Source organism: Elgaria multicarinata, chromosome 9 (genome assembly GCF_023053635.1).
Source record: "Elgaria multicarinata webbii isolate HBS135686 ecotype San Diego chromosome 9, rElgMul1.1.pri, whole genome shotgun sequence".
In the NCBI taxonomy this organism is placed as follows: domain Eukaryota; kingdom Metazoa; phylum Chordata; class Lepidosauria; order Squamata; family Anguidae; genus Elgaria; species Elgaria multicarinata.
The window spans coordinates 77,244,960-77,266,009 of NC_086179.1; the positions used below are offsets into that span (position 1 = coordinate 77,244,960).

General features: G+C 40.9%; 1 protein-coding gene across 2 annotated transcripts in view; it reads right to left on the minus strand.

Annotated features, from left to right (window-relative positions):
- Nucleotides 1–21,050, minus strand: part of TBC1D22A (TBC1 domain family member 22A) — a 147,108-nt gene that overhangs the window by 117,380 nt on the left and 8,678 nt on the right. For both annotated transcript variants that reach the window (XM_063134118.1, XM_063134116.1), the window contains 2 exons: nucleotides 17,851–18,188; nucleotides 15,655–15,834 (listed from right to left, as the gene is read on the minus strand). In XM_063134118.1, the coding sequence (XP_062990188.1) occupies nucleotides 15,655–15,834; nucleotides 17,851–18,188 (518 nt within the window). The remainder of the gene's footprint in view (nucleotides 1–15,654; nucleotides 15,835–17,850; nucleotides 18,189–21,050) is intronic.

Sequence of the window (21,050 nt, forward strand, 5' to 3'; positions counted from 1 at the left end):
GTTAGTTTTTCTATTGTTCATAGCTGAACAAGCATACCATTAAAATAGAACAAGGCCACTGTTCTATTTAGAATATTGCATGAGGTTTTCTTTTACATGAAATTAACTCAAGAAAGAAAGTCTTGTGTGTTAACCTTTGTTACCCTTAAAGGCTAACAAATTTATTATGGCATAAGTTGCCACAAGACCCGTTCTTTTTACTAGAATTTACGTTACCCCTCTAGAAACTCAAAAAAGACACCATTTCAATGGTTAGCTTTTTAAATTCTGATATTTTAAGAGTCCAAATCTGCGAAGAACCAATAGCCTATAATATGCAATATTTTGACGGTTTGGTTTGGTTTTGACTGAGCACTTTCCAAGAGCTACATTTTAGCACTATTTTTAAAAATTATCAATGTAGAAGTTATGCTGTAGGATCGCAAAGGCCAGGACAGATGCTGTCAACAGCTAAGTAATCTTGAGTAGGCAGGAACAGGTTGCTGCCCCACCCCTTGCTGTAAACAATGGTTTTGCGTTATATGCAACCTAATGCAAGTCATGGCTGCCCCCTAAAGCAAGGACTGAAACCATGGTTTGGTGTTTGGCGAACTATTGTTTCACGGAAAGTGAAGTTGCATTACCCACTCTTTGAAACAGTATACACATAATGCAAAGCCATGAATAAAAATGAGAGGGTGGGGGAGAGGGGCGTTTTGCAAGAAGCTATGTTATGTTACATTGGATTAGAGTGCACATCCAGGGCACAGTTTAGCACACCCTAGGCACCTGTAAAATCAAAACAGCTTTAAGCTCACTTTACTATGCAACCAAACGGAAATCAAGCAAACTAACTAGCGAGCACTTTCCATTCCATTGTCCTATATCTTTAATGAATTCTCACTAAGCAAAGAGATCAAGAAGAGAAGTCTGTTTCCAGTCAGAGAACCAGCAAAAGATCTTAAAAATTCAAGTATTTGCTGAAATGCTCTCAGAGCTTTTAATGCAAGCAATTGCTGTGTTTCCCAACTGCTCTGCTAGTCATTACAGAATATTTATGAATATATATTGTTTACCTGATCTAATCTGTTTATATACATACATTCTGTTTGAATGGAGAGGGAGAGAAAGGCTGCGTTGAGAAATCCTGCAAATATTTAATTCCCTTTTTACATTTCATTTCAAACACTTGCACACAAGCTGTGCGGTACAGAAAAACACAAACATCAGAACTATCTTCTCTGACATGCTACAACATTCTTCTTTTGTAATTTCTCACAAATACAGCAGCATATATGTGGACTTTTAGACCACAACTAGCAGACTCCTAGCCTGAGACCGCAGTGACTACAGCCAGTTACTTCAGTAATTGAAAGGTCTTTGTTGCTAAGCCAGGCTTATCCTTTAAACTCTTAAGGATACACCAAATATTACAAGCATGGGGACATGATTGGTCATATTAACTATTAGAAATATCAAACCCAAGAAGAAAGTTTTGCAGCTTCAGACATTCAATACAAAACAAATACTTAAGTGAGAGGAAGACGCCCCAGCAGCCACAACCCAACATAGGTGGCAGGCACAGGATTTCTAGCTGGTGACAGCATGACCCCACCGGCCAAATGCCATTATAAATTATCCTCTCACTCCCTCTTGCACCCTTTCTTGTCTCTTACCAAGAGCCCATTAGCTCACCAGTAGCTGCTTTGGCAGCACCTTGTGTTCCCATTTGCTACAGAATCTGATGCCACATTCTCATCTCCTCCTCCTTCTACAGCTACTTAAAGCTCAGATACTTGTCTTGGCTGGTGGGGTGGGGTGAGGATTGACAGCATGGCCTTCCAGATTTGGCTTGGTAGGTCAACTTTCACTGGTTGCACTGAAGTGAGAAGAGGCAAAGGAAAAAAGAGACAGTAGCAAGTCCAGTGTGATGGGTTGGCAAGTAAGGCAGAGAGTTAAGAACATAAGAAGTGCCAGGCTGCATCAGACCAAGGGTCCATCTAGTCCAGCACTCAGTTCACATAGCGGCCAACCAGCCATCGGCCAGGGACCAAAAGCAGGACATGGTGCAACAGCACCCTCCCGCCCAAGTTCCCCAGCAACTGGTGCACACAGGCTTATTGCCTCGAATACCGGAGACCGCACACAACCATCAGGGCTAGTAGCCATTGATAGCCTTTGCCTCCAGGAATTTATCCAACACCCTTTTAAAGCCATCCAAATTGGTGGCCATCACTACATCTTGTGGTAGTGAGTTCCATAATTTAACTATGCATTGTGTGAAGAAGTACTTCCTTTTATTTCCCCTGGATCTCCCACCAATCAGCTTCATGGGATGACCCTGGCTTCTAGTATTTTGAGAGGGAGAAAAATGTCTCCCTATCCACATTCTCCACACCATGCATAATTTTGTACACCTCTATCATGTCTCCCCTTAGCCTCCTTTTTTCCAAGCTAAACAATCCCAGTTGATGTAACCTTCCCTCATAGGGGAGATGCTCCAGCCCCTTAATCATTTTTGTTGCCCTTTTCTGCACTTTTTCCACTTCTATAATATCTTTTTCAGTTCAGTGCACTCACATCCTCACCCTAGCAGCATCAGTCTGCATCTAGCTTGTCCTTTCAATTATTCTGATATTTCAGTGTTAAAAGAGGGAGCTGTAAGTGTGGAATCCATAGGAAGGTGTCTTATACAGAGTCAGACCATTGATCCATCTATCAATATTGTGTGAACTGACCAGAGGCATGACTCCAGTAATTTTTCCCAACCCTACCTGTAGATCCCAGGGGTTAAGTTTATAACCCACCTTTCCTTTTGGATACAGAGCATGTGGAGTCCCACTGAGCTGAAGTCTTTCCCTAGTCAATTTGGCTTTCTGAACTGTCCCAGAAATTAAGAGGTTTACCCCTCTTCTCACTCAAAGGTAAAACCTGGTGAGCAATACTGATATAAACAGAACACAACTCAAAAAGTGTTTAAAAGTTTGAATTAGGACTTCAAAACACCCTAAAAAAACCCGATCTGATGTCATCTGCCCAAACTATGCCTCATGTAAATCAAAACAGTTTTGTCTGAAGAGAAATGGTTGATTCACAATCAATGTTAAAGGAACACTTCCAAAAGGTCTAATTACATACACTACTCTCTCAATATCATTGATTTCACAGCCAATGTTCTACAGGATTTAATTAGGAAAAGGTTAATGCTGTGTGGTGTCAGGGACCCTATTTTTTTCTCTACCCCATGGCTAGAATAGTAAGCGTTTATAGGTTACTATTGACGTTTTGTTTTGAAAGGGAGGGAAGACGCAAACAGGTGTCTTAACATTGGTAAGCACACAGATAATGTAAGGAAAATATTGTAAAGAAGAGACTGGTTGCTTCTTGGCAAGCAGTTCAAATCCCAAATTTTAAAAAAATCCGTGTTGACTACATTCACCAATATCATGAACATGCCACAGCAAGAAGCATTTATTTATTGCATTTTTATACCACCCAGTAGCCAAAGTGTCGAGTGATTCACAGCAATTAAAACCATAAAATACAAGATAATAAATACAAACATTTATAACCAAACAGAACTTAGCAGCGGTCTGTAAACAAAGCCCTATGAAGAGAGACTGAAAGAACTGGGCATGTTTAGCCTGGAGAAGAGAAGATTGAGGGGAGACATGACAGCATTCTTCAAATACTTAAAAGGTTGTCACACAGAGCAGGGCCAGGATCTCTTCTCGATCCTCCCAGAGTGCAGGACACGGAATAATGGGCTCAAGTTAAAGGAAGCCAGATTCCAGCTGGACATCAGGAAAAACTTCCTGACTGTTAGAGCAGTACGACAATGGAATCAGTTACCTAGGGAGGTTGTGGGCTCTCCCACACTAGCGGCATTCAAGGGGCAGCTGGACAACCATCTGTCAGGGATGCTTTAGGGTGGATTCCTGCATTGAGCAGGGGATTGGACTCGATGGCCTTGTAGGCCCCTTCCAACTCTGCTATTCTATGTTTCTATGATTCTATGAATTTGAATATCAGATTTAAAACAGAGACTGAAAAACTAAAATACCTGGGAACATACAAAGGTCTTCATCTGTTGCCAAAAAGATGTAGGCACCAAGCGAGCTTTTTTGAGGAAGCCCATTCCACAACTGGGTGCCACAGCAGAAAAGACCCTCTTCTTAGTAGCCACCTACCTCACTTCCTTTGTTGGCAGCTCCCAGAAAAGGATAGTTGAAGATTATCTTATAGTCCAGGCTGGAGTCTGGGAGGAGACAATCCTTCGGGTAACTTGGCCCCAATCTATTTAGGGTTCTGAATGTTAATCCCAGCACTTTGAATTGGGCCAAGAAATGATGTGGCAGCCAGTGCAGATGGGAAAGTATTGGCACAACATGTTGATCAGTCTCTGTTAACCATCTCACTGTCTGGTTTTGAACCAGCTGAAGTTTCCAGACCATTTTCAAAGGTAGGCCATGTATAACACATCACAGCAATACAGATGAGAGGTTATCAGAGCATGGATAATTGTAGCTAGGCCATCTCTGTCCAGATAAGGATGCAGTTCATGTATCAGAGTAAGCCAATAAAAGGTGTTCTATGCCACTGAGTCCACCTGTACCTCTAGTGAGAATGCTGGGTTCAAAACCATTCTCAAACTACAAACCTGATCCTTTAGGGGGAGTGCAACAACCTCCAGAATAGTTTTAACATCACTTAGTCAGGCACGTGAACCACCCACTAACAGTACCTCCATCTTGTCTGGATTGATTCTAAATTTATTGGCTTTATCCAGTCCATTACCACATCCAGGCAACTTCAGAATGCTCACTGCCATCCACATATCAGTTATCCCTCAGTTCACAACTCCAGATAACCCCACCCAGTGGTTTCATGTAGATGTTAAAATAGCATGGGAGGTAAAATAGAACCCGTTGGCACCCCAGGGCATAACTACAAAGGAACAGAGCAATAATCCCCCAGCACCATCTTCTGGAATTGACCATTCAAATAGGAGTGGAACCACTGCAGTGCAGTACTTCCAGTTCTCAGCCCAGGTAGCCTATCCAGAAGGATACCATGGTCAATGATATCAAATCAACAGGGTCTCACTCCCCTTGTCCCTCCCCTGACAAAGGACATTCCACATGGTGACCAAGGAAGTTTCTGTTCCAAAACCAGGCCTGAAGCCCAACTGGAATAGATCTAGATAATCAATTTAAGAGTGCTAGGACTTGGCAACTACCCACTCAAGCACCTTGCCCAGGAAGGAGATATTGGCAACTGGCCTGTAGCTGTTAACATCTGCTAGGTCCAGGTTAGGATTTTTTAAGAGTAGCCTAATAACTGCCTACTTTAAAATGGCTGGCACCTCTCCCTCTCTCAAGGAGGAATCCACAACTTCCTGTATATCCAGCCGGCCATCCTCTCCCTAATAGGTTTAATAAGCAATGACAGGCAAGGGTCAAACACATAGGTGGTTGCCTGGACGTGTCCACATCCTTGGGCCTCAACAACTGAAACTCATCCAATAAAACTGAACCAGATGGTGTTCTGGACACTTCTAATAATTGGAACTGCATTAACTATGGTGTCCAAGTCATGATGAATGCATCCAACTTTATGTTCAAAATGTTGGGCAAACTTGTCATGGCATGTTACTGAAGTTTCCACAATGTCTCTCCCTGGCCCAGATTGCAAAAGGCCATGAAACACTTGGAAAAGCTCCACTGGATGACACTAAGATGCAATGCTGGTGGAAAAGAAGTCCCTCTTTGCCACCCTCACCACAATAAAGTAGGCTCAATAATGAACTCTAACCTGGGTTTGGTCAAACTCGAAATGAGTCATCCTCCACATGTTTTCTTGCTTCATTGCTCTCAGCTCAGATGTATACCAAGGACATGCCTAGGCTTTGCTCGGAGGAACAGGGCACTTGACAGTGATAGTGTCTACTGCCCTACTTATCTCTGCATTCAGCAGAGTAACCAGGGTTTCAACAAGCCATACCAGTAGGAAAATCCTCAGAGCCCTCTAGAATCCATCAGAAACTATTAAATGGGTCCCTCACCTTTGCAAAGGGGCAAGACTGCGACAGGAAGTAATCCATGAACCAGAAACTTCAGGTAAAATAAGGTGACCAAATGCACCCTCCAGATAGCTCTTCCACACTGGAGAAGACTACATGCAGACAAAAGTATTGAAAAATATTCATATCATTTCTTTACTTAATTCTACCTGAATGCCTGCAACAGGTAGAAGCAATCATTTCAAGTGCTGGATCATTATAAGGTTAAACAGATCCTCTGAAGGAGACTGAAATGAGAAAGAATATGGTTCTTAATAAATTTCTTCTTATACCAGAAATATCAACAGTACCACCAGGAGATGCATGTAGTGTAAGCTACCTGCTAGTAGTGGATGCAGTATGAGATTGGGGGAACGGGGAGACAGCTGGCAGGCTCCATCCAGCCCATAGGTAGCCATTTCCTATCACCATTTAAAATGATGGCATATATACTGTGTCTGGAAAGGATTCCTGAATTATTATAGGTCAATTTTCTATGGTGATATCCATTATACCATGTAAAAGTGTTGTGAAAAAAGCAATAGTTCTTAAATAAAACTGAATACTTGTGGTATTAATACGGAAGACATAAAATCAATAATGATCGGGGGGTTGTTCCCCTACCATAAGGGCATGTTATAGTAAGTTGCGGTATGCTGTAGCTAATTTCCTTTCTGGAGAGAAAAATGCATTGTTAGCAGTGACTTTTCCAGTTGCCTACAGCTGAGAAATTCAAATTCCCAGGCGTGTGAGGCAGAAAAGTGCTCCAGTTGCTTTGACTAAAAAGCCCAGAATTTCAACAACTTTCTGTTCTCGTTTAAAAGAGAGAGAGAGAGAGAGATGGCAACAATGGCAGATGCATTTCCTTCTCTCCTTTTTTTCTTTAGATTTGACACATTTAATGAGCCCAGGCAGTCTAAGCAGCATCAAGATGGTGGGGGGGAAACCACTGTGAGGGAAGAGACAGGGATATTGCAAACACTACTCTAGCCTGATAATACATGATGGATACAAAAAACCCAATGGCTTCATATTTTTCAATATTAAAACCTATTTAAAACATTTTAAAAGAAGGTTTGTTTGCGAAAGTAATGCTTGGCATGGCGAAGTTGGAGGGAGAAATGTTTTTCTCCATCTTGGAACACTGTTCCAATTGATGTCTGCCAGGTCCCATTATTACAGGCCTCCAAGCAGGCCTAAAGACTTATTTATTTGCTTTGGTCTATAACTGAGACAGGAGTTTATTGGGTGCCTTTCTGTATATGGCTGTTTTAGTAAGGTTAATTTTGATGTTGTTTTTATCATTGTTTTATGTTTTTAAATTCTGTACGCTGCCTTGGTAGGGTTTCCTTAAAAGGCAGTTTATAAATCTTTTTAACAACAGCACTCATCTAATAAATATGATTGGATGGAGATTCAGGACAGACAAAAGAAAGTGCTTCTTTACACAAACACACTATCAATGCAGTAATGGCCATCAGCATTGTCAGCTATAAAAGGGAGATTAAACAAATTTGTGGATGAGACACCCTATCAATGGCAATCAAGTGTTGCAGTGTACAGCGCTCATATTCAGGATTCCAGCCAGCCGTGTCCCCTTCCAGTGTCCATTGGTCTGCAATCAACCCCCACTCTTCCCTCCATAACAACTAGGAGCTTTCAATGATATCCATAGCACTACTTAAGTGTCTAGGGTTGCCAATATGAACCTTTTGTGCAAAGCAAACTAAAACTAGATTTTAACAGAAGTTGATATGGTTTAATATGATACATTCATGTGACTCATTATTTAGACTTCTCAGTAAGGCATTATTTTAACAAAGCAGAAGAGGATAATGTATAATTACCAAACTGTGTGCCACAGGTTAAAAGCTTTTGCAAGAACACACTAACTCTAACCTTACTTTATAGAAAGATCTACAGCTCCATTAAAGCACCAGTTGCTTAAGAATGGGCCTTACAGGAAATACAACCCAATAAGCAGCTCAACAAAGAGACGTTCTTGGCTGTAAGAGAATCAAAGAACCATGTCCTCTCACATTCTCATGATGAAGTGCAGCACAATGACAAGTGCAAGGCAGCTACTAAGAGAATTAAAAAAAAATGAGATACAGAAGACCACTGAGGTTGTGCCTGAAGTCAAGTCTTAGGTATAAGGTATAGAGAACACAAAAAATAATCAGACATTTATTGCCATTAAGAGCCTGATTACATGTTACAGCCTTTCACATCAGAAGTAGCCGGCTCTGGCTGTTCAGAATGGGATAGTCTCCATCTCTCACAACTAGCCCAACAGGCAGGAAAGACTGGGGAGCACTAAAAGATTATATCAGTCCTCACCTTTCCCTACTCCCCCAGAAAAAGGAAAAAAGAATCCAAGAGTTAATGCATAAAAGAATGGCTCTTTGTCTAAAGATGGAGCCATCACACTTAGAGCGATGAGGAACAGAGTACAGGAAGGATTTTTTTTAGAAGGCCAGCCAGTAGCAAGGAGATAACATGGTTCCTTTCCTCAGGTAAGAAGCTATTTCTAGTCTTCTGACTTAGGGCTCCCTATTCTTCCAGAGAGGGCAAGGAAAGGTGACAAGAAAGCCAATGACTTCCCAATCTTCCCTTCTTCTTGGGATAGTTATAGGTGACAGATCACTGAGATTTTCAACAGTCAGAGCCACTTTCTTCCCATGTGAGCAGCTGAAATATGTACATTAACTCATTGTTGTAAACCGCCCAGAGAGCTTCGGCTGTGGGGCGGTATATAAATGTAATAAAATAAATAAATAAATAAATAAAATTGGTGCTACATCCAACTAAAATGAATAGGACTTAGGCCCAAAAGATTTTGTCCAGGCAGCATCAATTATGTGTTGCTACATTACTGTCTTCATTTATTTGTGGTAAAGTTTAAATTGAAACAAATACCACAATATTGATTAATGGCGTACTGATTCACAGAACTATACATTTGCAGGTGCATGACATAATGTCCACCTCTATCAAACATTACAGCCAGCTTCAACCTAGAAGTCATTGTCAGCTTGGAGGCCTCCCTCAAACCATACAAACAACCCTTCACAATATTTTGCTTAAAACAGATAGAAGAATGTACTCCACTTCCCTTTAAGCATAATATTTCAGGCACCATAATTTTAAGGGGACCCACAATTTCTGCACATACATTATTCATCTTGTGGCACAAAACAGTTATTTCACTGAGATGACTGTAAATCGCTACATGAAGTAACGGCTTGCATGAACAATTAAATGATAGACATGATAAACTAGATTTATAAGCTTCACATCTTATAAAAAAAATCCTAGCATAATTTAACTATAAAGAGCTAGAATATTCCTCCAAGACAACACACATTCATGGAACTGCAGCTCCCCCAACAGCATCTGGGAAGCTAGGCAGCACATGCAGGGAACAGCTTTAATAAAGAGCTTGATATCACTATGGTAACCACAGCAACCAGCTTCCAAAAAATGAATAATAGCTCTGTTAGGTACTTCATTAAAAAAAAAAATCCAAGCAAATACTGTCTTTAATCTTCTCAATGGAACAAAAGAATTATTTGAATGCATACAGAAACTGAAAATAAGTCAGATACAACCAGGTGCAGAATGAGTTAAACCCTTCAGAAACACATCTAGGCACAAGAAAGCTAGATTAGCCGAAAGTTGGAAAATGTAATAGTAAAGTAGAATAACTGCATACCAGATTAAGAAATGAACGATGGCACAGAATGTTTTGAAGATCATTAAGAGAGAATTTTAAGCACGAATGGTCATATAAGGGCAAATGGAAACTACTGAAATAAGTGAAGACTGTTGATCTGCAAAGCATTAGTACTTCATAAATCTTCTGTCCTAGTTGGGAATAGGGGTTCTATAAACATTCATAGTTCCTTTAATAATAACTTGTATGAAACATTTCAAAAACTGCAACACTTTCACCAGCAGTTCCCATTTCTACTCAGTTCCCTCTCTTCTCTCAACCTAAAATATTCGAGGCGTTCTAGACTTCCTCTCACGCTTGGAGTGGATCACCCCTACAGTTGCTCTAAGCTTCAAAGAGGTAGACAGGAAGTTTGAGACTGGCCGTTTTGGTGGTAGCCAGACAGACAGCTACGTTCTTTGTTGCTTGGCCACCACCCACCACTAAAATAATCCTCTGCTCCTCCCAACCCAACTCCAAACCTTTGAAGCTGGAGAGAGGATCAGAGGTTTGGTCTTAATTGCCTGAACTGGTGCAACACAACATCAAGAATTAAGGCTGCTATCCTAGGCATACTCACCTAGGAGGAAGCCACAACAGACACAATAGGGCTTATTTCCATATAAACATGCATAGTTTATGCTGAAGGGACCTGGCTACTACAAATTTTGGCTTGGCTACCAAGGCAAGACCAATTTGCAGATTTCCAGCTTTTACTCAAATAGATGGACCATGTTCCCTGATTACTTTTGTAATGCTTACAAAACCTAGTACCTCCCAGAAAACCTTGAGAAAACTAATACTACCTGGGAAATTCTAAAAATTAAGCAAGCTCCAAATTTCTCTTCAGCCTGGTCAAGTCTTGAAATTGAATCCTATTACTATTAAAAGATTTCATTGTTGCAAACCCCATAATCACAGTTTTGTTCATAAGGAGGAATGTAGTCTACTATGGGTTTTCGGTCAAGTATGTGTACGTGTGTGTTTAATGATTCGGCCTCCAGGAGTGAGACAGTAGAGAAAAAATTGCATCTCAATGCTGATATTCATTGTATTTTGGAAAAAGCTACATGTTATACTCACCACCTTAGCAAACACTTTGCTGAAAACTTCTGAAGGCTTGTCAATTAAGTGTCAGAGAAAAAGTTAGGGGGAATTGTGCACACACACAATAAAGGAGGACTTTTTCCTCCATTCATTGTTCCCCCATTTCTCTCTCACACTCATGGGTGATTTTCCCTACTGCTCCCAATTCCCATGGAAGACAAGCCATCAGGACAGTCTTCCATAACCTGGTGTCCTGCAGATGTGTTGGATAACTATTCCCATCAACCTCAGCCACCATGGTGCCGGTGGTCTGGTAGGATAAGAATTTTATTACCCAAACAATGGATAGGGAAAGGGAGTCAGCCGCTCCTCCTTCCATGCGTACATGTGATTTTGATCTGTCAATTGATTAACATATGCATTTGCTTATGGTATTTAAGGGAAGTAACATAAGCAAATGGAGCAGTTTTGAGGGATTTGGGAAGTGGAGCTCATTTTAAGATGCATGTGTTGCACCTTCGATAAAGATAGTGCGGGCCTGCCCAAATCTCCCTTCCCTCAGAAGGCCAGGCACACAAAAAATCCATTTTTATTTGGTATTTTAAAGACATCAGTATCTTGATTCCTTAATTTTCAAAACGTAATGTTCGTTTCAGCACTGGTAACAATTATGTGTCAAAAATAATGAGGTGAGGCAAAACAGCATTGTGATGCTCTCACACACAGTCATGTCATGAGTCACTTGTAAGGCACCACTGCTTTTGGCTTGGCTTACTGCCCCTCCTTTCCAAAAGCCAAAGAACTACCTTATGACTATCAGGGTGCCTCAAGATTCCATCCAATCCACCTTGCTTTTTAACATCTACATGAAACTGTTGGACAAAGTCATCAAGACATTTAGGCAAAAGTGCCATCAATATGCTGATGACATGCAACTCTACCTCTCTTTTCCATCTGCTAGTCTCAGGGAGGTTGTGGAAACTGAAAACAGGGCTCTGGATGGATGAGGGCAAACAAATAAAGGTAGGTTTGCAACCAATTCAGGGTGGGTTTGCACTGCTCCCAACTTTGAAGTTCAAGGGTTCTCCTGGACTCAACGCTATCTATGCAGGTCCTGGCAGTGTCATCAGCTAGTAGTGCCTTAAAACAGCTAAGGCTGATTCATCAACTACAAGCCTATCTAGCAGACTTTGCTTCTGTTACATGTGTCTTGGCTACATCCAGACTAGACTACTGTAGTATGATCTAGATAGGACTGCCTTTGAAGATGATTTGAAAACTTCAACTGGTACAGCAAGAGTGGGCAACTTGTAGCCTTCCAGATGTTTTGGCTTATAACTCACTTCAGCATTAGCCATCATAGCCAATGGTGACAGATGACTGGAAATGTAGCCCAAAACATTTGGAGGGTCACATTGCTCACCCCTACTTGTGAGAGTCAGGTGTTCAGAAAATATAACACTAATACTGTAGCAACTGCATTGACTGCCTACTTGTTTTGGGGCTCAATTTAAAATGCTGGTCTTGACCTTTAAACCCTAAAAGGTTTGGGATGAGGCTATTTTAAGGATTGTCTGCACCCATACAAGCCTGCCCAGGCTTTAAGATTATTTACTTATTTTATTTATTTAAGGATTTTTATGCCGCCATTCAGCCAAAAAAGGCTCTCACGGCGGCTTACAAAAGTATTTCTTGACAGTCCCTGCCCACAGGCTTACAATCTAAAAGACATGACACAAAAGGAAAGGGGATTGGGAGGGAGGAGGAGGGAAAGGAAAGTAAATTCAGGCACTACAATCTTAGTTGCAAAGTTCAGCAGTTACAGTTGGTAGCAAGAGGGAGGGGGCTCTCAGCTGGAGCTGGACCCAGGCACGGTGGAGAGGTGCCTGGCTGCTGCTTCCTCCCTCACTGGTGGCCTCTGCAGAGACAGCTGACAGCAGGAGGGAGGGGGCTCTCAGCTGGAGCTGGACCCAGGCCCGATGGAGAGATGCCTGGCTGCTGCTTCCTCCCTCACTGGTGGCCTCTGCAGAGACAGCTGACAGCAGGAGGGAGGGGGCTCTCAGCTGGAGCTGGACCCAGGCCCGATGGAGAGATGCCTGGCTGCTGCTTCCTCCCTCACTGGTGGCCTCTGCAGAGACAGTTGGTAGCAGGAGGGAGGGGGCTCTCAGCTGGAGCTGGACCCAGGCCCGATGGAGAGATGCCTGGCTGCTGCTTCCTCCCTCACTGGTGGCCTCTGCAGAGACAGTTGGTAGCAGGAGGGAGGGGGCTCTCAGCTGGAGCTGGACCCAGGCCTGATGGAGAGGTGCCTGGCTGCTGCTTCCTCAGAGCCTCTGCTTGCAGGCCATCAAGATACCTGAGAGAGCACCTTCTCCCCTATCAACCTGCCCAGTCACTGAGGTCATCTGAGGGCATGCTCCTGGTCATTCCATATAGACCTACTCTCCAATTGGAGTTCACCAAGGGAAGATCCTTCAGTGTGTTAGCCCCACCCCACCCCCCATGGAATTCCCTGCCTCTGGAGGTCAGGCAGGTGCCAACTTTGTATTCCTTTCAGCGCCTCCTGAAAACATTGTTGTTTCAGGAAGCCTTCCCTTGATGACCAGCCATGGTTCATTTCGCATTTTGCTTTTTTTTAAAAAAAAATATTTTAATGTGTTTTTATTTTATCTTATACACCGCTCTGAAATTTTTAATGGGGAGCGGTATATAAATATTGTAAATAAATAAATAAATAAATAAATAAATAAATATTAGACTGTCAAGCATGGGAGACAGAGCCTTTTCAGTGTTGGTCCCACATCAATGGAACTCTCTCCTGAAAGAGGTATACATTGCCCCCATCTAAGTTGGTTTGTTAGGGAACTTCAAGCTTGTTTGTTTCAATCCCTGTTCAATTAAAATTATAAACTGGGTTTTAATCTGCTGCTGGTTTTACCTTTTGAAACTGAGTTGCTTCATTCGTGTTTGGCTTTTTGGTTGTTTTTTAAATTACTTTATGGTTTTAGTTCCCTTTTGACCCTGAAAGGCAGCACAGGTACAAGCACAAATATAAATAATGAAATAAAGGGCGTAAGTAACACAAATCTCTCATGCGGCTTCTGCAAATGCAACACAAAGGAAGACACCCCTGCCCTCATTCTCTACAGTTCACAAAGAACACGTTTTACTAGCAACAAGCGTTGTGGCGGCCTGAGGCTTGCAAACCACGGTCTCAGTGAGGCAGTTAAATATGTAGATCCCTCAACTCCAAAATTTCAAAAATGAAATTTTGATGTCATGAATTTAACTTGGTAGTTATCGATTTAACTTGGTAGTAAAGTAAACACCAATTTCAGACTGCTACTGAAAGACAAACTGCCTAGCTTGGAAAGGATCAGAGTTGACAGAGCAAAAGAACGCCTTTAAAAGAGGGGGACCTGAAACAGAGAGATGGAACGCATAGGTGCTAAAAATAAGTGAAACCATTTTCAATGTTCAGAGGAAAGATAAAGAGTAAGAAATGACAAACACCATTTCAGCACAGAGAACATATAACAGCCATTTTGAGGAGGAGAAAAAAAATACATGAGACAAAAGAAAAACAAACAAACCCCTAATGTGTAGAATGGATGGCTTCACTCATTCAGACAATTTCCAAGGGAAATGCTTTAGTCAGAATTTTATTGCAATACAGCAGCACGGAAAAGGAGGGGCGAACCAGAGTTAAAGCTACCTCATGCCCCATCAAGTTAAAAAAAGGCAGAAAATTAGAAGCTAAGTCTAATGCCTTAGCAGATGTGCCCCTTGCTCATAATGATGTGGTGCAATGTCAAATTGTGTTTCCTTACAGCATACCCTCCAAGCACCCACTCTGTTCCTTGGTCTTTCAGGTCCAATTCTAGAGTGGGAGTAACTTGCACCAGCAAAGATGCCCCACAATGTCTTGTTCTTATATTGCCGGATGATGCATCCTTCTGTGAGTTGACCCTTGCCTGATGGTTGCTTACATCAGCAGCTGGCAGGATTGGTTAAACAGCTGGAGATGGGAGCCTGCGACACAGATTTGTACTGCTGCTAATGTTTCAAGGTATGGTGCTTGTAATAGTGTTTCCTAACACAACTGGACTGATGACGGTGCCATATTGGAAAATAAACTGAAAGTTTTCAAAACAATTTACATATTTCATTGACTCTTACGAGGTTCTGAGAAATGGTGAATCTTGGCATTAGGGGGGCAGTATGGGATGTACTGATTTTGAGAAAGAATGGCTTGCTTAATGATTTGTATTTCAGTTTATTTGCTGGTCAGTGCCTTTTCCCCTCTAAAAGCTCACAGAAATTTGCAAAGAATGTCAAAGTAGGCAACTGAGCTCACGAACCTTACCCTGCACATCTTTGCGATTTAGAGCAAGGAAGTGGAGTTATGGAAGCAGTAACAGCTGCAGGATTTTGAGGGCTCTTGGGCAAGACCTCCTCAATGGGCCCCCTCCCTCAGTGAGTCTACCTCACTGCTACTGTCGCCAGCTTCTATTGCCCCTTATCACTGCTACCACCTGCCTGCCTGCCGAGCAGAGAGCCAATGAGTGTGCAAGCAGTGACACATTTACTGTTCCTCCTCCTCAGCACCACTATTCTCTGGGCCAGAACAAAAGGCACTTTCCCCCTTTATACTCACACACAAAACCAAGCTTCCACATATGTGCATATACCTACCATGTACACTGATGGTGCTATATAAATAAATAATAATAATAAATAATAATACTTCACCATGGAGCAGTTCCCATAGTTTTGGAGTTACCAGAGGGAAGTTTTTATCCTGGTAACAGCCACTAGGCATCAAGTTTGTGCTTTATTGTTTAGAAGTACTTACCAAGGTTTGTGTTTGGGCCACTAAGAAGCTGCTTGAATTTATCTAATCGTGATGCTTCTCTTTCAGATAGTACAGGAACACCTGAGGTATTGTGATCTGCCATTTCACCCACCAGAGCACCTGTTGAGGCTTGCGGAAGGGACTGAGATCTTGGCACGGAAGCACTTTCATTAGCATTATCTAAAAGATATAAATTAAAACCAAACAGGCATGAAGTTGTCCAAATTTATTTTATATGCACAGAAAGAAATAGCGTTTAGGCTTTTTAAATAGAAAAATTCTGGAAAATAAGTATTTGCAGTAGTCATTTCTGATCATTGATAACAAGCTTTGATATACCGTATATCTTCGATTGTAAGACGCACACTAATTTCAGTTCCACCAACAGAAAAAAAAAACCTTAAGACACACCTGCGATTCTAAGACGCACCCCATTTTTAGAGATGTTTATATGGGGGAAAAGTGCATCTTTGAATTGAAGAAATAGGGTATATATTCTAGCTCCAAAATGGATATAAAAACGGACAGGACCTGCCATTATGCTGAAAGAAAAACCATAATGTTTTTCAAGAAGCAGATGTAAAGAAACCAGATGAGATATTCATCTAATTTCTTTGCCCAGGATACAAGTAGTAGCATTTTAAATTGTTCTTAGAATATTTTCTTCTCCTTTGTGAAATTATTTAATAGAAGTGGGTTTTCTAATTTTCCTCTCAAGACCATGAAGTACAGAAAAACACATCTCAGGAAGACTTTTCCTGGGCCCAGCAACTATGCCTTGCCAATTTTAAGAACAACTCTAGACTAATTTCTTTGGTATTACTCTAAAGTCTGAAAATACAACGGGTTGTATACAGTGGCATCATTCCATTAGTGTAACGTTTCTACAGCTTGCAGAAACCCTATTTTCATCTTCATCAAGTCTCAATTCCAATACTTTGAATCTGCTTATGTAAGCGATTTCACTACTCATAATAACTTTATTACACTATGTGTTGTTTGCCCGAGTTGTGTTAGTTGCTCTGCTAGCACAACCACTAGCAGAATGCCGTCTCTTGCACTTTTCCCACTAACATTATACCGGATGCAATCCTAAGCATTTATACATGACAACACAGAGAGAAGTTCTGTATGCCATGCAGCCTGAATCTAAGTATGTTCAATTTTAATGAAATGTTAAATGGGGCTTACTAATAGCTAAGTGAACCGCCCAGAGAGCTTCGGCTATTGGACGGCATAAAAATTTAATAAATAAATAAATAAATATGCAACTAAGCTAAGCATTACCGCTCTTATCCATGCTCTGGTAACTCCCAGACTAGGATTACCACAATGCATTGTACATAGGGCTGCATTTGAAAATGGCTTGGGAGCAGAATTTGGTCCAGAATATAACTGTGACATCGCTACAAGGAAAGGGAGTTGGGGTCATATCTCATCAGTGCTTAATAGCCCAAGGTCCCTTTTCCACATCTAATTCAAAGTGCTGGTGCTATACACAGTTTCCAACTGGGTACCTGAAGAAATGCTTTCTCCCACATCAATTTGCCCAATATTTAGGTAACCTACAGAGAACTTCCTCCTGATGCCCATGCCATTAGAGGTGAAGCAGCAATGGAAAGAGGGCCTTCTTGGTTATGGCACCCCTTCTTTGCAGTGACAACCTAATCACTACACTGATTATGGTCTTTTGGCATCAGCCAAACCTTTTAATGTTACCAGGGTTTTTGATCGTTTTATTTTATATTGATGAGTTTGAGATTTTGATGTTTTAGTTACTTTTTTTTCCTTTGCTGAAATTATGCAAACACCCTTGAAATACAGTGTATTAAATACATAAAATAAATCCCATTAATTTGAATCTATCTCCTATATGCAATGTGGCATATCTAGCATTTTGATCTAGTACCAATTGCTCTTTGCCAACTGTTTTGATTTGAAATGTTGATTCTTATTGATCCCCATATATGACAAGTAGTTAAATAGAACTTGGATTACTCCCACAAATATCAGTGGGATAAATTCTGAGAACTGTTAGCCTACTTTACAACATTTTAATTTTTTTTTAATGTACTAGTGCATGGTTTAGAAAAAAATATTGAAGGCTTCCAAGCATTCAAAGAATCCTACACACCATAGCGTTCAAGGAAATAGGGAAATTTTGGATGACAACGGAGCTTCTGAAGTTTTATATACCTGCGGAATTTGATGTGTTGCTTTCACTGACAGATTTAACCAGCCTGTTGTCACCGCACGCAGCTGAGGGCAGGTCTGAAAGCTGCTGTGGTTGTTCTCTTTCCACCTGTTCCTCCTGCAATTTGTGCTGTTCTTGTAATTTACTGTGATTCTGAATTACTCTGTTAGCTGTTTCCATGACTACATCAGTGTTAAGGCTTTCTGCAGCCATCGCTAAGAGTTCATCGTCATCATCCCCAACATCCCAGGCATCACTTGTGTTGCTTTCAAATTCTTGAAACGTGCTGACTTTTTTCAGTTTCACTGGGGTAGTTGGTGGCTTCACTCCTGTTTTTAAGCTGTTCACACGGGAGAAAAAGATATTAATCCTTGTGATTATACTGTTCAACTAAAGAACTAGGTAATTCTAGCTGAAGCAAAGAGGCACATTTTGTTCAAAGAATGCTGGTATTTCCAAAATTGCAAAAGCATGCAGTTTTTGTAGGCTTCCATAATACATTTGTTATACCTTGTTTCTATTTTAGATCTGATAGTAATACATTTGTTTTTAAAAGGAAATGAAAAAAGAGAAGGGAGACATAAGTCTCAAGTCGGTGCTTAAAAAGAGTAATATCGTGAAGGATGCCCAACATTTTTTGTCCAAAGGCCTTTCTAAAGGGCAAAGGGTCTTCATGTGTCTCATTCTGGTCCACCATCATGTTATCCTTCACTTCCAGCATCAGTCATTTAGCCTTCAGTTTTGGAACAGTATGTTATTTTTATGAGAAAGCAAACCTAGGTGACTGAAACAAGAGCTCCTGAACATATTTCACATAGTGAATGTTTTGGAAAATTCTTTCCTATAAAATTCTCAATTATGTTAATTATTAACCATTAGTAGATTAACCATTAGTAGATTTTAGCCTGTCACCATGTCTCAGCAGGCAGACAGTTGGACTTAAAGCCTCTGTATGTATATGAGCTCAGAGTTGTTCCAGTCAAAACTCTTTTCCATCTCTTCCCCTGCCCCCATAACATCACTTCCTACTTGCTCTGAGCACAATCCTCTGGTAAATTTGGTGGACGTCCCAGTAAAATTAATTGGGCTTAGTGTGTCTATTTCAGTGAGACTTATACCAGAGGACTTCCCAAGTTACTTGTGCTTTTTATTTTGAAAGGCTTATAAGAAAGAAACTGTCGTCAGTATAATAAAATTACAGAAATAGGCCAGGTTTTATGAGGTAAGCCAAGAAGGGAGGCGAAAGGTAAGTAGGTCAAATGTTGGTTATTACTTTACTTCTTTCTCCTGCATGCACAGACTTATTGTTTCATACAGTCCGTCAAATACATTGTTTCTTCACCTTACACATCAAAAAGACATCTTTGCATTGTGTGTGTTTGCTTTAATAGGTGAAGGAAATTATGAGCTATTCCCTTTTAAGGAACATTTACATGGGGGGGGGAAATTCTGATAACAAAACAAGGCAAAATGGAAAGAGCTGTGGGGAAAGACAGGAGGATGCGAAATGGAAGACAGCAACATCTGGACCCCACTGACCCATAAAATTCTGTGAATGTAGTAGGCCCTTTGCAGGGTAGAAGGCTCATTTGGGAAGCACAGCTATTGTTCCATACAGTCTGTCAAATACTTTTGCAATTTACGTATTAACAGAGACCTTTCTATTGTTTGTATTTGTTATAACGGGTAAAAGAAATAATGAGCTATTCCCTTTCAAAGAGCATATGAACAGTATGAATTGCAGAGATAGCACATTTAAAGGAGCTTCCTTATTTCAAAACACTTTTAGCTAACGTCCAGAAAAGCAAGTGCTCTGTTAACTTCTACCTACTCTCAATTTTATTTCAGACTGCTTAACAGCCCAGTACTATACATATTTACCCAAAGTTAGCCCCACTGTGTTCCAAGTAACTGTGCACAGGATTGTTGCTTAAGACTTTGTTGTTTTATTCATTCAGTCGTTTCCGACTCTTCGTGACTTCATGGACCAGCCCACGCCAGAGCTTTCTGTTGGCTGTCGCCACCCCCAGCTCCCCCAAGGTCAAGTCTGTCACAGCCAAAATTTCTTGCTCCCGACATGTAAACAGCATACCCCTCTTTCCCATTCTGAAGACGCTAATATTTGAATTCAAGTGCATTTGCAGAAAGATGTTTATATTTTAAAGAAAACCCTTTCAGGTGAAAGCTTGCATCTCATGGGAGATGCAAGCTTTCTCTACGGGGTGGGTGGGGGAGCTCTGTTTCCTAACTTTTTGGGTGCACACATAAAATATGGAAGGTGTAAACCAAAAAAATGTAAAATGGTAATGTTACAAAAGTATCATACAGATACACTTACAGTGATTGACTACAACTTCCTGTTGATTGTATGCAGATTTTAGTGTCTAAAATAGCCCCTTTATTTTAGTTTTCAAAGGTCTACAAGATCTGCTTTACCCTCGTCAAGCCGAATAAAAAAATGCAATCTAAGAAACCAGCTTTTTAAAAACTCCTTTAAATGACAAAAGCTTTGAGGGTGCAGGTTCACAGAATCACCTTTTTCCCTACATTCTGCTGCTATGGTTTTGATAAGCATAAAGCTGGTTTTTTAAAAAAAGCGTGCAAGAAAGCATTTTCATCTACAAGTACTAGCAGGTTATCGCATTTAAGCAGAAGCTAGACATGTTATTCTTTTAAAGATAACTGCACCTTCTGTTTAAGCCTTTCTTAAACTTTTAGTAGATCTCGGCAACAGGAAGGCTATGATATGAGGTGTGACACAGAAGGTTAACAATCACCTTGCATAGCCCTATACTATAAGCATGAAATAAGACAAACTTCACAAAATAGTGCTATCATGCCAGAAAAGGAGGGACGGGAAGAGAAGACCATATATCACTACCAGTTATAAATCCTAGTTTTAGGTTCATCATTGCCCTTTGTAGCAACTTATTAGCTACCAAGTATAAAACTAATTAGAAACTACTAACCAGCACTTTAATCTAACTTTCATACAGCTTGTCTGGCTAATCACCAGAACAGATTCTAACAGGTGATCAGGCAAGTGCCCCTTTAAAAGCTTGATGTAATACTTGCACTTTAACTGCTCCTAATACAGAAATCCTCAAAGTACATCCCAACAGCCAGAATTACCCTCTCTTCCCTTCCAAGGTCACACTTAAAGTAACCAATAGTACTGTCTCCATACTGTCTCCCCTACAAG